The sequence below is a fragment of the Arctopsyche grandis genome, chromosome 3 (genome assembly GCF_051622035.1).
Source record: "Arctopsyche grandis isolate Sample6627 chromosome 3, ASM5162203v2, whole genome shotgun sequence".
Lineage (NCBI taxonomy): Eukaryota > Metazoa > Arthropoda > Insecta > Trichoptera > Hydropsychidae > Arctopsyche > Arctopsyche grandis.
Window position 1 is genome coordinate 10,253,371 of NC_135357.1, and position 16,259 is coordinate 10,269,629.

General features: G+C 32.0%; 2 protein-coding genes across 3 annotated transcripts; both read right to left on the bottom strand.

Annotated features, from left to right (window-relative positions):
• Window positions 1-1,173: 1,173 nt before the first annotated feature.
• On the bottom strand, window positions 1,174-8,050 carry LOC143923058 (zinc finger FYVE domain-containing protein 1-like). 2 transcript variants are annotated; one of them, XM_077446549.1, is made up of 16 exons: window positions 7,704-8,050; window positions 4,216-4,625; window positions 3,986-4,138; window positions 3,782-3,892; window positions 3,598-3,709; window positions 3,347-3,524; window positions 3,151-3,255; window positions 3,018-3,080; window positions 2,882-2,936; window positions 2,703-2,803; window positions 2,540-2,618; window positions 2,324-2,458; window positions 2,060-2,237; window positions 1,890-1,988; window positions 1,548-1,707; window positions 1,174-1,468 (listed from the first exon to the last, which is right to left on the bottom strand). In XM_077446549.1, the coding sequence occupies exons 2-16, from the start codon at window positions 4,576-4,578 to the stop codon at window positions 1,399-1,401; spliced, it is 1,962 nt and encodes a 653-aa protein (XP_077302675.1). In that variant the 5' UTR covers window positions 4,579-4,625; window positions 7,704-8,050; the 3' UTR covers window positions 1,174-1,398. The 2 variants fall into 2 exon arrangements, with proteins under 2 accessions (XP_077302675.1, XP_077302674.1); XM_077446548.1 differs by having other exon boundaries at window positions 1,175-1,468; window positions 2,324-2,461; window positions 7,704-7,937.
• A 3,977-nt stretch (window positions 8,051-12,027) lies between these two features.
• LOC143909057 (kelch-like protein 4) lies at window positions 12,028-16,259 on the bottom strand. The gene is made up of 10 exons (XM_077426948.1): window positions 15,684-16,259; window positions 15,418-15,581; window positions 15,140-15,342; window positions 14,868-15,065; window positions 14,619-14,795; window positions 14,238-14,390; window positions 14,004-14,158; window positions 12,615-12,822; window positions 12,361-12,538; window positions 12,028-12,275 (listed from the first exon to the last, which is right to left on the bottom strand). The coding sequence occupies exons 1-10, from the start codon at window positions 15,815-15,817 to the stop codon at window positions 12,136-12,138; spliced, it is 1,710 nt and encodes a 569-aa protein (XP_077283074.1). The 5' UTR covers window positions 15,818-16,259; the 3' UTR covers window positions 12,028-12,135.

Sequence of the window (16,259 nt, forward strand, 5' to 3'; positions counted from 1 at the left end):
ATTGAGATAGAAAACCAATCCTTATAAACATGGTGAAATAATAAAATATAATATTTTTGACTTTTAAAATTAATTATAAGTATTTTAAAGCAATGAAATATCACAATCAATAGGAAAAACATGTGACTATTGATTCCAATACTCACTTTGAGCACAGCAATACTAGATTTTAAGTTAAAGGCCGCAAAAGCCAAAAAACCGTAAAAATCACACATTTTTTTAAACGCTCATATCTCGTAAACGATCACTAACCAACAAAAATCAATATCATATTCGAATTCAGTGGGTCAAATTTAGTAAAGATTGGCTAGTCTCCGCTCTGGTAATATTTTTTGTTGCTCAGTGTAATCCAATTACCATTTGTATATGTGGGAGTACTATCCTAAATAATATCCCAGTGCTTGTTATGGTAGCATTGGGGTGAGATATTCAATAAATTAATTTTGTTTGTTTTCGTAATTTTCGTTATCATCAATTCTTTCGGTCTAAAATGCTGCATTTTACACGAGGCCAATAATTGTTAAGACATTCCACTAAGCCAATGAAATTTCAAATTTCAGACATTTTTTCTGCGGATGTTTTAATATTCCTCATATTTATAGTTTTAAACATTTAGTCTCATTTAAAGTTGCACATATTAGATGAAAAATTTTTATGGTACAACTTATAATCGTATGCAAAAAAAAAACATTATTTCGTAATCGCAAGTAAACTCCATATAAGTATGCCAAATTTGAAAAGGGATTATTTGGCATAATTTTTCACTTGAAATTTATTATTATATTCAGAATTAACGAAATGAACCTTACAAAAATTCAAGCTTTGTCACTAAAAATATTTCTTACACAATTATATTATTATGGAAGAAATAATATAATTATACACAATCATATATTGAAATTTTATTTTTGGTAAACGATGTATCACAGTTTTCCACTATTTTTAGTATTTTAACCAATGAAATCCTGTTATTTTATTTCATAGAAAATTTCAATAGGCTATTTGAGTCCAACCACTTGCCTGTTACAATGTCAGTAATTGGGCTATGTGGATGTGAAATAGTCAGTATGGTAGTTTTATTTAAAAATAAATCTAATAATTTTAAATAACATCAATATATATATATATATATATATATATGCAATAAAAAATGGTATAAAATAAAACAAATAGGTACGTTAAAAAAATTCATATAACTTTATTTAAAAATTTGTCTATGCTGCTAATATTAAAAAATCAGTATAAAATTATGACAAATACGTAACATTAGCATAATTATTGCTTAGTTTTAAAAATAATAGAATTTCCTTTAAAAATAATTGTCTTTAATTAATCACAGATTTTTTCAGTAATTTCCAAGCATTCTATTTTTGGCACTTCAGCTTTATGGAAAAAATATCACGTATTCCGAGCACACTTTTTACAAACTCTTACAGGCGAATTCCAACCTCTTTCTGGTACAGGTTGTCTGAAATTTAAATAAATTTCATAAATTATATCTACATATATAATTAAAGACATGTTGTGAATAAAATAAATCTACAAACCTATAGGGAGAACATATGGTACATATAGATTGACCACATTGTCGACAGTGGTGTCGGGATCTTTCTGAACTTGTTCCAAACTTGAAATCGCATACAGCGCATATTGGCGCTTCTTCATCAGGAATCCAATATGCAGGACGTGCTAATTCAGTCAATACCCCTGCAAAAATCGACAACTTTTAATTTAAAAAGCAACATAAAAAGTCAACCATAGATTCTATGCATTGGCAATAATAATACTGATTTAACTCCTTGATTAAAAACCAAAAATAAAGAAATATTATATTTGTGGTTTCAAATTTGGGAGCATATAAAATGTGAAATTTTGTTGTTCGGCGTTACCTTTTGGATAACTCAATACCATGCTTAATGGACTCAAAGTATTTGCAACTACTTCAGTAACTCTTCTTGGCGTTACACTGACAGCATCGTCTGAGTTTTCTAAAATTAACAAATGCTTTTACATTCTTGACGATTAATTTAGTGAAATATTTTTAATGTTAAAAAATTACCTGCATGTCCATTCATTTCTCGGCATATATCACAAACTCGTACAGGATCGTTCCAACCAAATTTGGGGACTGGAGCTCGATGTGTACTGCATTTCCCACAAACTCCTTTACCACAAGCTCGACAATGATGAATTTCTCCCCAACTATTGTTTAATTTACATTTACATGCCACACAATTCTGAGTAACAAAATAATTATCAATGAAACAATACGTTTGAAAACATTTACATGAAGTATAAATTATTGAAATAAATCAATACTAACTGTAATTTCAGAATTGGGTTGCCAATATGAGGGTGCAATATAATCAGCTGATAAATTATAAGCAGTACCAACAAGATTACCGACTCCTTCTAAAGCCCTTCGTGCACCAACGCTGAACCTTCCACAAACTTCATTCTGCTGAGAAACATTAAAATCACAATAAAATTGGCTCAAGGAAACGTAGATATTTAAAAAAAATACATAATTGAAACATACCCCTGACCACACATGAATATAGTTTGTATGAACAACCGTGTCTTCTGGAGATTTATTTCCAAACCAGTATTGCTTACTTCTGTATAAGAAAATAAAACAAAAAATGAATGAAACCTTCACATTCACATACTTAAACACAATTTATGAGTTAAATGTGTCATACTTATAAATAGGACCACATTTAGGGCAATGCAATTCGTAGGAATCCCAAACAGGACGTGCAATGCTAAGCCACGATTCTTCTGTTGGTTCTATCCATTTTACCTACATTATAATAACTTTTGAATGATTTCAGTCTGTTTATAAAAAAAAATTAAAATACCAATATGAAGAAAAAATAACCTTTTGTTGACATGTTCTACAAATTAATTCTTTGTTGTTGAATTGTCGCTGATATCTAAAAAACAGAATTAGCATTCAATTGGAGACTAAAACACAATATCGAATACTGACAAAATTAAAGACAAAAAAAACCCACCTGCACTTTTCGTTTGATGTATGTTTCAATCCATCAGATTCATGTCCCATTGGTAATGAGCACCTTCAAAAAATATATATATATACGTAATTGTATAAAAAATTGTAAATTGAAAACAGATTAAAAATCTTACGGAGATTGACATGCTTCACATGAAACATCACAGGTCAGTCTTGATTTGAATCGTTCTGTTAGAGATTTCAAAGCATTCAATACGGCACCAGGACTCCTTGCCAATCTAAAAAAATATAAATATATATATATAAATTTAAGACCAACAAAGTAAACAAAATCATAGAAGAAATTAAAAAAAATAATAAATATTTTACCTAACGGCAGTATTTTCTAAGTATTTATTTAGAGCATTTGGTAACTGAGAAGTAGAAATTAAAGAAGTGTGAGCTGGAGGTGTAGAAATATAATATAGGGAGCCAAGTCCCTCAGTATTTAAATTCATAGATTTGAATTTGTTTATTATTTGTTCCTCTGGTTTTTGGCCATCACTGTCTAAAAAATTAATATTATAAAAATAAAATAAAATGAAGTATCAAGAAAATCTTTCAGAAAACTTTATATTTACTAATTGTCAATGGAAAGGAATGCAATGGCTCGTGATTGATTAGAATTGCGGGACCCTGTGTGCTTAATGCACTTCCGAGATCGGTACGTTGACTTGTTTTTTGAAGCACATTCTAAATTGCACAAAAATATTAAATTAAAAATGTTATTGCACACATAAAAAAATATTATAAAACAAAAATTACCTGAAAGATGTCTGTGTAGACTTTTGACGCTTCTCCAAGAAATTTGAAAAGCTCTTCTGAAAGTCGCTCGGAACGAGTTCTATAGATTACTAGATCAGATATTGCAAAAATCTGCATGTATGTAAGTAATTTTTTTTAGTTACATGTATACATATACATATATTGATAATTTATGTATGATTTAAATAGAAATTTTTGAATGACCTTCATCAGTAGGATCGACGAGTTTGAATGATGAAGTGGTGGTGTATCCAAACATAAGAGACGACGTGCGGGTTGATAAGCTGCCCAAACTCCGCGAGTACCTTCATCAGCGTATTTGCCCGTTTTAAATATTTCTTGGCCTCTGAATAACAACTGCAATGTTAAATTACGAATTAGGAAATATTGTGTGATCTATTATATTTACTGAATTACGTAAGTGAAATATGTACATGATTAAGGGTGTGCGATTTCCCATCTCCAGAATTTCCAACTATGGAAATAACTTTTAATTTGCAGTCATTTGGGCAATCTAAATGCTGAATAAACTCATCTGCGCTATTGATTTTAAGATTCCCTTCCTGATCCATAAGAAGAAAACTTTCACCCTTTAGGCCCAGTGGCAATGAGTGAAAATGTGTTTCCAATTTGACATCGTCATCTTTGATCATATCAGAACTGATATCAAGTAGAGTATCATCGTCGATTACTAGAAATTCAATGGGTTGCATAATGGAAGAATTTGGTCTTGCTCTATGGTAATTTCCTCCCATCTTCGCTTTTTTGTCGCTCGCTTCTTTTGTACGATCAGTCATAATATTTCACATTCTACTATGATACGTACTGGAAAAATAATGTCTATCTGAAAAAACAAAATAATTATTTATATTATAAACACTTTCATACATATGTACATATGTAGCTTATCACAAAAACGACCTTGACACAACTGGTGACATTTTAAATATAAATCTATGTACTAATACACTGTTGAAGCATGATTTAGGATCTAAGCTAGTGTTTGTTGTTGTAACTTTACTTCTAATCAGGGCCGCGCTTAGGAGTTTGGCCACCTTTGCATTTGTATAAATCATATTAATAAAAAAAGTGCATATTAGTACAAAAATCTTACCTTGTGTTGAAAATTTTAAAATAAAATTAAATAAACAAAAATTAACCAGAAAAACAAAACGTTTAGTTCTGAACAGAACCAGACGACAAGAGAGATCGAACGTTTTCAAGTTCATTCATGAAAATATATTGTTTTTACCAGAGAAATGTAATATTAATAGAAGTGGCTTTAGGTGTTATATTGTTGTCAAGTGACATTCTGTCCACGGACAGATCTAAATAATTTTAGCATCAGCCGTATTTGACGCTTGGTGCTCGATGTATGTCTGATAGAAACTTCTCGGTTTGTTTATATCATTCGCAAGATGGGCAAGCATCGGTAAAAATTGCACAATACATTCAAAAACACACAATAAACAATATGGGATACATTTTTATAAGTAAATTGATCCGATTGTATTCCGTGCGATGGAGCATATTTATAGAGACGTACCGCGTAAAATTGACAATTATTTATTCGTAAGGGCCTCTCTATTCTTATTACATCTTTCTGGTTTTTACCCCCCAATCCCACATCTAGGACATTGTTTTTTCGATGACCAACTAATACTCAACATCCTTTAAGAAATATATCTGGCAGTCGCAAAGATATAATAGAATATAAAAGACCTATGTAGCTCTATGCGGACCGAAGCTATCCCTGCTATCCCATTATTTCCCCTAATTATAGTTCGGGTGTAGGGCTTCCAAGCCGGTTTAAACCGAAAAGCTGGCTTTTTGACCATTTTTCAAACAACCGAAAACCGGCTTTTTGGCTTGATCAACCGGCTTTTTAAGGTTTTCTATAATATATTTTTAATGTTTTTTTCCTCAAAATTAACAATTATGAATTTTAAATTTCAATGAAAGATCAAAATAAATGTGTATAAACGCTCTTAGGTAATAGGCGTATATTTCTTTGAACAAAAAAAAAAGCTACATTACTTTATTTCTTGAGCGGTTTCTTTGAGATTTAGTAATGGACCAGGTCATAAACCAATAAAATATTATTGAAAGTATGTAGTTTCAATGACCTACCCAACTTCAGGTATAGAAAGTATCCTTATCTATCGCAAATCCCACACTATCGTAAATCCTTGTACTTGAAAACATCAAAAAAAGTAGTCAAATGATTTATGGCAAAATGCATAGGAATTTCCGAAATATAATTGATTTTTCTTCGAAGGAATTGCCCTTTAAATATTAAGGCCACATACTTTTATTATGGATTTAAAATGATCAAATGAATTTGCCGTTTCAAATGAATTTGTTTCCGAAATTTGCAACGGTTGCTTTCGGATTTTTTAAGCTAAAACAGATGCGTAAAAACAACTTTGAAATCTCTTTATCTATAATATATCATTGAATCTCAGCAGTTCTTAATATTAAGTTCACGATTCCACAATTATAGTTTTTCTGCGAGGTTACACATTATTTTTTAAATAATATATTCTTGATAGTAGCTTATTTAAATCATTTAATTATATGTGCGTATTTAGGATCTGCCATTTTACGACTGTGATATATGTACATATAATACAAATTGTATTATTTGTAATATTTGTAATAATAATATAAAGTAATGATCTTATGAAAGTTCATAATGTTTACATATAACTTAATTTAATTTATAAATAACTATTTTTTTGCATAATATAGATATATATTATGCAAATATATACATATTTACAATTTTTTTTTCGATATAAAAATTTTAAACTTAAAAAAAAAAGTATTTTTCTAAAACCGGTGAAAGCCGAAAACCGGCTTTTTATTTCGGGCGGTTTTTTGGAAACCCTAGTTCGGGTGTGTTACAAGTTGTAATTTGCAACAGCAATCCACAAGTATACAACAAGACAACCGAAATGTATTTTAAAAAGTACTTTGTCTTTATTCGTATTTTAAGGAATATAATTTTTTCGACTCTCATTTCTTTCGGCTGCCTGTGTGTTGCACACATTTGTACATACGGTAGGCACAGCCCTATTTCTAATAGTTATTACTACAATGTATGTAAAATAATTATTTTTACAATGTATGTAAAAAATTATTATGTATCTAATATTAATACTGAAAAATCTTTCTTCGTATATGTACATAGGTGACAATTATTTATACGCATGTACAAAATATGCAATACTTTATTTCACTGCCATTTAAGATAAGATTTATGTACACATGTATAATTTAAAACTATTATAACATTTGACGCGTCAACACAACTTACTTCAGTATATTGTTTATGAAGCAGGATATTTATTTTACACAGTATCAACTAAAACCACACGATTATCTTCATGTTCAGATGCAACCAGAATCACAAAGGCTTATTATTTCATATGCTAATCGTGAGATATGTAAATATGTTTTTTTCTGCATTAGTAATCAACTTTCAATAACAATCACGCGTAGTCAGCAGAATTAAATATATCCTAAAAATAATGAACAAAGGAAAAGATTGTATTCCATCGATTTTTTATTATTTATGAAATAGTAGAATTTCGAAGTGTAAATATGTACTGAAATTTGTAGAATCGTATTGAGCATGATAATAGCGCGCGCTATATCCATTGACTTTCTCCAATGCAACAATACCCAATGGAAATACAGAAAGATAACCTTGAGTATATTATTAATTATTCACATGCATTAGGGAATGGTAATCGTCTATGAATAAAAATTTATGCAAAGTAACGATAATGACGGTCATCGGCTAGGAACAAAAGGTTGTGCAAATGCATGTGACGGGTGGGTGTAAGTGTGTACTAAAATGATGTTGCAATAAATGCACATCGGGTGCATTTTCATGATGGATGCACGAGTCGCTCACCTGCAGTGGTGCACTCCAAATAGAATCTTCATGCAATTAATGGTAGAGGATGAAGGATGAGACTGAGTTCGTGTTTGTGTGTGTATTTGCAATAATATAGACGAGAAGGTCACGAATAGTCAATGGGGGCCACGTGCGACAGACACTACCCGCTCATACGAAATTCGAAATCTGTATGACATTTCGTTCCGGGCTGCCAACGTGATGGCTTATTTATTTTTTCGTTCCAAATACACCATGGCGCGAAGTCGTCGCGATGTCTCGTATATTGACAAACATGGGTATCTTATAAGCTTACTGGACTCGACAGTAGATAAAAACCAAAGCCATCGCGATACACCAGGCCTGAACAATTTTTTTGGGTCAAGGGCAAGACACAAATATTTATTTTTAGAAATACATTATTTCCTATCATGAAAGTGTAATTTCAATATAAAAGTGATTATTCAATGAGACGAATGGAATGATAAAACAATTAATAATATTGTAGGCGGGGTACTGGGTGTTGACAGCGCTGTTGAATGATCAGAAGGTTGCGTAGATCACGTCGGGGTAGCGATGTGTTGACCGTATCCCAGCCTAACGAAACACTGTTGTGCTAGTTTTATAAAGTTTTATTGTTTGCCTATGGTTGTACAAAGGTATTATATTTGTGGGCAAAAGTATGTCGTTCAGCGGTCTCTGGATATGGTAGAGTGTCGCTGGCTCGGCATTCAGCTATGTTCAGAAGGTCTCTGGATGCGGCAGTGTGTTGCTGGCTCGTTGTTCGGCTATGTTCGGAAGGTCTCTGGATACGGCAGTGTGTTGCTGGCTCGTCCGGCTGGTTGATCTTCCAAGTCCGCGTAGTGTAGTGGTGGCTGGTCAGGAGCTGTATGTTGACTGGTCTGCTGCTGTGTGTCGAAGCTTGCTGCTGTGGGTCGACTGGCGTTGTTTGGGTTGTACCTCCTTTTATAGTGTTTCTGGAATCACCTGATCGATGGTGGGGTTGTTGATGCGTAAGCGAGGAATTTGCTTTTGTCGAGGGGTAGAATTTTCTGGAATGATTGGCGCACGTTCCGCTCGATGTAGTTTAATGGTGGCGGCGTGTTTCGACCGTTTTGGTTCCACTCGACTGGTAGGGGCGTTCCGCTTGAGTTTAATATAATGACTGCAGGTGTGCGTCGTCTGGGTTTCGTTCCGCTTGTTTACGTGTGTGAGTTCTGCAAGGAATGTGGTTTGTTGTTGCGGAATATTCTCGAATGTTTCGATGACGATGACGATGACGAGATTCCTACAATATAATAAGTTATTAAATTAATTATATATTCAAATTTTATTTATTTTTTATTTAGGAGGAAAAACAAAAACTTTTTTTAGAAATACGAATATAACTCGCAGTCTGCACAAAAATATGCGTCGGTTTGCATACGGCCCGCGGGCGCTAGTTTGCCCAGATCTATAATACTCATGTGCGCCCGCAGGGGGGGGGGGCAAGGGGGGGGGCAAGGGGGGGGCACTATGTTACTTTTATTTTAAATCACTTCGTGCTAGCATAAATAAAGTTTGGAGAACGTTGGCCAGCCTGGAGCAACATCATCGCATGGATAACAGTAAGTTTTAAACGGTAAACGGACTACTAGTCATATGTAAACCAGTCACAGAACAACCGGTCGCACTAGATCGGTCACACGTGATCACCCGTCACACTAAAACTGGTCACGAGAAAACTGGTCACGAGAAAACTGGTCAAACCCTAAAACTGGTCACAACCTAAAATCGGTCACGAGAAGACTGATTGACCGATTTTAAGATGTGACCAGTTTTCTCGTGACCAATTTTAGGTTGTGACAAGTTTTCGCGTGACCAGTTTTAGTGTGATGAGTGATCACGTGTGACCGATCTAGAGCGACCGGTTGTCTTGTGACCAGTTCACATTTGACTAGTAATCACCGAACCGTTTTAAACAAAAGTAGTAGTTTAGTAGTCGAAAAAAAAAGGTTCAAGAGTAATTGATATTTCAGATGTCAGAGTATTATTAATATGTAAAATGAAATTATAAAAACATCATATGAGCTAGGAGCTGCCAAACATCTATAAAATCGTCTCATTTTTACACCCATGAAAAAAATCCAGCGTGCTTATTTCACGGTCGATTTAAAAAAAAATACGCACAGTTGCATAGAAAATATCTTTCTCATACTGATGATGAAATTTTTTTAAAAATTGGTCCAGTTTCGGAGAATACGAAACCTCGATTTTTTCGATTTAAAATACGTATTATCTGGTCGAAGCGAAACTGTCGCATTCACTCAATATATTCATTCACTAAATATATATATCGAAGAAAGGAACGACAACAAAATTAAGGTTTCGGGTGTACAGCCCTCTTAAGGTCTTCAGACTTGAGGAATTCAACAATTTCATCCAGCTCTAGATTAAGAAAGTCTTCTTGGTGTATAACCTTCAAATTTTAATGTTACATATTTTTTAATAAAAAAACGTAAATATGTATGATATTGTAATTAATTATTTATATTTATATCCGGGAAATTTTCATTTGCACACAAAAAGGCTTTCTTTTGAATGTTATCGTTGAAATACGTTTTACCTAGCTTGATATTACGTAAACAGTTATCTGGACGAATATTTTTTTCGAGAAATTTTAAGCAATCCTCGAAAATTTCAGTTAGAAGCAAAGCAGACGCCGTCGATAGTATATCATCGATATTATCTTCATCTACATCTAAAGCAGAAATTTTAAATTATTTATCTAATATGTGGTGACAAAATTGTATGTATTGTCAGTATTTCACCTAATTTACTAGTGTAAAAAAAGTTCATCAAGCGCTCCATAGCTATTGGACTCGCTTTATCAGAAAAGCCCTTCATTTTCTCATAAACAGTTGTTGAAACATTAGAGAGAATGCCTTCATAATATTCACTGCAAGCAGCCAAAAAAAAAGTATTCGTAGAAAAACTAAAATTAAGTACAAAAATGACAAAAAAAAATTAATTGAAAATTATACTAACCTTTTGTCTTTCAGAAGCACTTCCAAGTTACAAAAACGATTATTTTTGGCGAATTCATGCATTCGTTCAATAATAGAAGCACCATGATTTGGATACTCCAATATTTCTCTATTTTTTGCTACTTTTTTTTATTCCTCCATGATGAGTAGAATGTAATAGTGTTACTGAATTATTGTAATTGTGTAACTAATAATAACTTAGAATGTACATATGTAGATTCAAAATGCATACTGTTTTTTATCATTTATTTATCAACAACTTTAAACCACAGCGCATCCTTCGGTGTAAGATTAAAAACATACCAAAATAAGGCAAAAAAAATTATTTACACGATGCTGTATCTCCAAAGAAAATAATTTTTAACAATAACATTGTAGATTGATAATACATCTTATTTTGTATAATTTATTTTTTAACAACTTCAAACCACAGCACATCCTTTGATGTAAGATTAAAAACTTACCAACACATGTATGTAAGACAAACAAAATTGTTTACATGATCCTTAATCTCATAAGAAAATTATTCTCCCGATTAAAATGTTAATTTTAAAATTTTAGATATGTATGTACTGGAGAAATTGATTTAAATACCTATCGTTGACCAAACCGCGCAAAATGACAAAGTTTCAAAATTATCGGAATAAGGTAGGATATAAAATAATATGTTGTCAGACCAATGAGCGAAATGAAATATAGAACCTTGTAATATAGAAATATAGAACCTTGTAATAATAATAATAAAAAGCTTGTAAAAATGGCAAGAATCTTACAGGAGAAAACTGGCCACTGATATTCAGACCCGAATAAGATGGCCAAATATCTATATATGTATGTATGTACATGTGCATTTAAAAACTAAAACTTTTTTAATGTTTTATAATTTATATTATAATGGTTCATTATAATTTGATTTAATTTAACATATTTATTTTAAAAATTTCATATTAAAGGTATTGTGTGTACTCTACGACATGACCGAAACTATATATGTACATAGATTGCCATCCTGCAAGTTGACACCGATTAAAGCATTTTGATAGATCCCACTTAACTTTCTTCCAAAGATCAGCGTTCGATGGATGCTTTTCGCGTAAAAAATCACTATTATCAATTTCTTATAAAAACCATTATTTTTGGATTTCTTGCATTGAACACTGATAGAATGGTCTATCGTTATTTGAAAAGCATCCATCGAAAACCTATATTTACTGCCTTCCCACCCTCCATATTAAATTTCGTGTCTAAAACCACACCATCGTTTCACTCCTCCCCCAATTGTATTATGTATGTATTGTAATAAAAATAGGTATATTATTCTGAATGAATTTATTTAAAGTTTATATCTTATATGCATAATAATAAAAAAATACTTAAAACTAATTTTCATTTTATCGTTGTTGCTGTGATTTTTTGGAAGTATTCTATATAGCAAGCAAATCTCTGGCAATGGTCAAAAGACGAACATGAGCCCTATTAGCGAGAGTTGGCGCCAAATATTTCCAAGTATTTTTTTTAGTATCATATTCTTGCACGTGGTTGAAAATTGCCGATTCATAGCCACCTGAAAATGGATATACCTGTCCATAAATAATTATGTTGTAACGAGGAGAATCTTTACAAAATATGTAAACTGTATTATCACATACCGACGCAAATCACTTTATCAGATAGGACGCAATTTCCAATACCGTCCCCAGCATAAATGAGATTTTCAATATTTGTCCATTTTTTGAGCTTTGTATCAAACTTTTCAGCAGTTTTCAGACGAGGACCGCCAGTATCATCACCTCCAAACACGTATATGAATTCATTTACGGCGACCGCCTTTAAAAAATTTTAAAAGATTAATTTATTTCCCTGCTTACTTTTAATTTTTTTGTGATATGTGATATGTATTTACTGAAATCCATTTTCTCTTTTCAACCATCGGTATTCCAACTTCCCATGTATTTGTGGCTGGATCGTATATTTCAACAGACGAAAATGTTTTACCATCACTAGAACCACCCATAACAAAAATGTTACCGTTTATGGCAACAGCACTAGTACCGAAGCGAGGAGTTTGCAATGGAGCTATATTGTTCCATTTTTGTGTATTTGGATCCCATCTGTTTAATAATGAATAACATTGTTTATATTCAATTTGATAATTTAATTTTAGAGGAAAATATTTTAACACTATCAATTGACGGGCTGAAAACCAGACTGGTACAAGTGACATTTAATAAAAAGCTGGTTTAAATGCCAAAATAATAGCACATATGAAATGCCATTGTTGCGTAGGGGTGGGTGGAGGATCCAAGTAAAAGGCCAATGTCGTTTCACAGCATTTATTGGTGATTAAGGAGATACACGCACTGGCAGTGCTCCATCCAGAATGTCTTGATATCGCCTAAGTACCTCCTCATAACGGGTCGGTTGCTCAAGGCATCTTCCGATTTGTTGACCTATTGTTATGGTCACGTACTAGATGTGCCACGGAAGTATCCCACGCTACCGCTGTTAGTTCTAAGAACTTCACGGGAATGGGACCGAGTACCGATATTTTGTATTAATTAATTATATATGTATATATAAATTAAAAATAAACCATAAAACTTTAAGTTAACAAATAAACTATTAATTTTCAAAATTAATTATAAAGATAAAAATTATCCCACGCTACCGCTGCTAGTTCTAAGAACTTTACGGGAATGCGACCGAGTACCGCTATCGCCGCTAAGTGCATTCGGGGGAGATAATCCTCGAAACCAATTATAACGGTCACATAGTCTCTGGGATGCTACTCGGCCTAATCCGATTATTATTTAACACTATTATTTTAGCACTTAAACCAGCTTTTTTTTTTAAATGTCAATTGTACCAGTTTGGTTTTCAGCCCGTCAATTAGAATCCTAAACTGCCATTAATATGTTAGTAATGGTATATATAGTAATTTGAAGATGGTTACAGAATATACATATACATACATAGTACAATTTTGAGTAAAAGGAGATATGTATGCATATTATCAATGGGAGTGGTGGTTACAACGAGGAAAAAAGGGTATACAAAAACTGAATGTAAGTATTTATAAAGAAACCCTCGCATGAATAACGTTGCAAAAACGATGGGACGATGAAAAATGACTAGTGGAATGATTCAAATGAATTTCGAGTTGTATTTAAATATGTACATACATATATGTGCGAAAAGGGGCTGAATTTACATCCACCCTCTTTTCACACATATGATTCAGAAGTTACGTAGAATAGATTAAACTATGAATAAAAAATATTTAATTACGTACTTCTCAACCACACTCAATGCTTTTCCAGTAGACAAGTCGATTCCACCAATTGCATAAATATAATTGTCAAGTTCTACCGCTACAGGACATGATCTTGCATGATTAAGTGAAGATAGTAAAATCGTCGACTTTGTTTTTAAATCTGTCAAATGAACCTAAGTAATTAAAAAACATAAATAGTAAAAAAAAGTAATAGGTTTCATGAAAATACATTTTTTAATTAAAAAAAATTACCGTATTTAAAGGTTCCTTGCCTACGTCTCCACCAAACGTAAGCAATTTATTGTCAATAAGGGCAGAACCAAATCTTTGTTTGTTAAGATTTAAATCCATGTAATGTGTCCAAATGTTTGTAACTGGATCATAAATATCCAACATTTTAGATTGCTGCAAATTGATTTTATTGGATTTTAGAAAATTTAATATTGTCTTTTTGTTACATTACTAATTACAGATCTACCATTATATCTCTAGTAAAAAAAAATCGAATTTTTGTTAATCACTGGTGTTGCCATACATCGCACGACTTCTAATACGTGTTTGAGAAAGGGAAATATTTACAGTAAAAACTTTACATACATTCGATTTTTTTATAGTGTATATGCAAATATTTACATTTAATTCCCAATCTCCGGCCGCGAGTATAACTTGAGTAGATTTTCGAGGTATTGTCCAATACGGACGCAAATCTGACTTCCGTTTTGATAAAATTTGCCACCGCAAAGCTTCGTTCAACAGCTGATTGCATTCAGGATCTAAGTAGACAAGTGGGCTGACTGCATCAAACAGATACTAAAAGAAATATTTCCAAACTTGAAAGAAAATTTGCTTTTAGGACTAACTTATAATCTATATGATGCTTACCTGAGTAGGTAGCAAGGGAAGCTTAATTAGATTAAATAATTTTTTTATGTGCTGAATTCTATTAGTTTTGTTGTAAAGTATCCACATTTTTAAGCTTTCAAAAACAACTTTTTCCGAGTAAACATTAAGATCACTATGTTTTAGTAGCTCATAAATTTCTTCTTGTTCCAACTTCAGGAAGTCTTCTTGATGTCTAATCTGAAATTTAAAACAGTTTTATTTTAATAAATTGATAAATTGTCTTGATATATTAAAGCACTGAGAAGTTTTACTTCCGAAAAATGTTCAACGATATATAATAACGCTTTTTTATGAAGATTCTCATCCAAATACTTTTTTCCCAACTTCATATTACGGATGCAATTATCTGAACGAATATTTTTCTCGAGAAATATTAAGCATTCGTCGAAAATATCAGTTAAATTTAGAACAAATGATGTAGTTAAGATTTCGTCTATCTTATCCTCGTCAATGTCTGAAATTTAATTATCAAATGAGTTGCATAACATTTTATTCTACTTTTTTTTATTTGATATTATCTTATTTTCACCCAATTTATTTGTGTTGAAATAGTTATCTAAGACTTCTATTGCTGCAGGACTGACTTTTTCATAACATTCCTTCATTTTCTTCATTATATCTTCTGGTTTTCCAAGGATTGATTCTTCAAAATAGTCGTAACATACAGCAAGCAGCAAAGCATTTGCAGAAAAACTAAAATAAGAACAATAAACCAAATATGTATTATAATTCCATAGCAAACGTTCATTAATTATAACTTTCAAAATCAAATGTGTATGTGTATGTTCTACTAACCTGCTATTTTGGATGTCAATATTACAAAATCGATTTATTTTTTTGAAACTTTGTAATCGTTCCAAAATACGAGCACTACGTTCGGAGTCTACGACAGTTTCTTTACATTTTGTCGTACTCTTTGATTCAACCATTCTTCAATATGTTATATGGATGGCAATTCTAACTATGAAAAGAAAAAAACTTAAACTTCCTTTGAAGTCTTTCTCTAATGAAATTTTAAATTGCACTAAATACAAATGTGAAACTTTGAATTTATCTTCGCATTAAAATTTATCTGTATTATGCAAATGCGGTTTAAAGCCGTCTGCTTATTATAGATAAACTGAATAACAAGTGTGGATAGCGAAACATTGTGGTGTATCATTTCAAACATGTATAAACATGTATACATTGCAAAATTAATTATGTGATTGCAGGGGCGGCTCGTGATTTTAAAAACAGGTGGGGCACGAGGAGGCTAAACCCCCCCCCCCTACATATTGTTTTTTCCAAAAAAATGAATATATTTTTAGTAACTTTTTTTGCAAGGAAGATGACTTTTTTTAACAAATTATCGATTTCGTTCATTGTGTT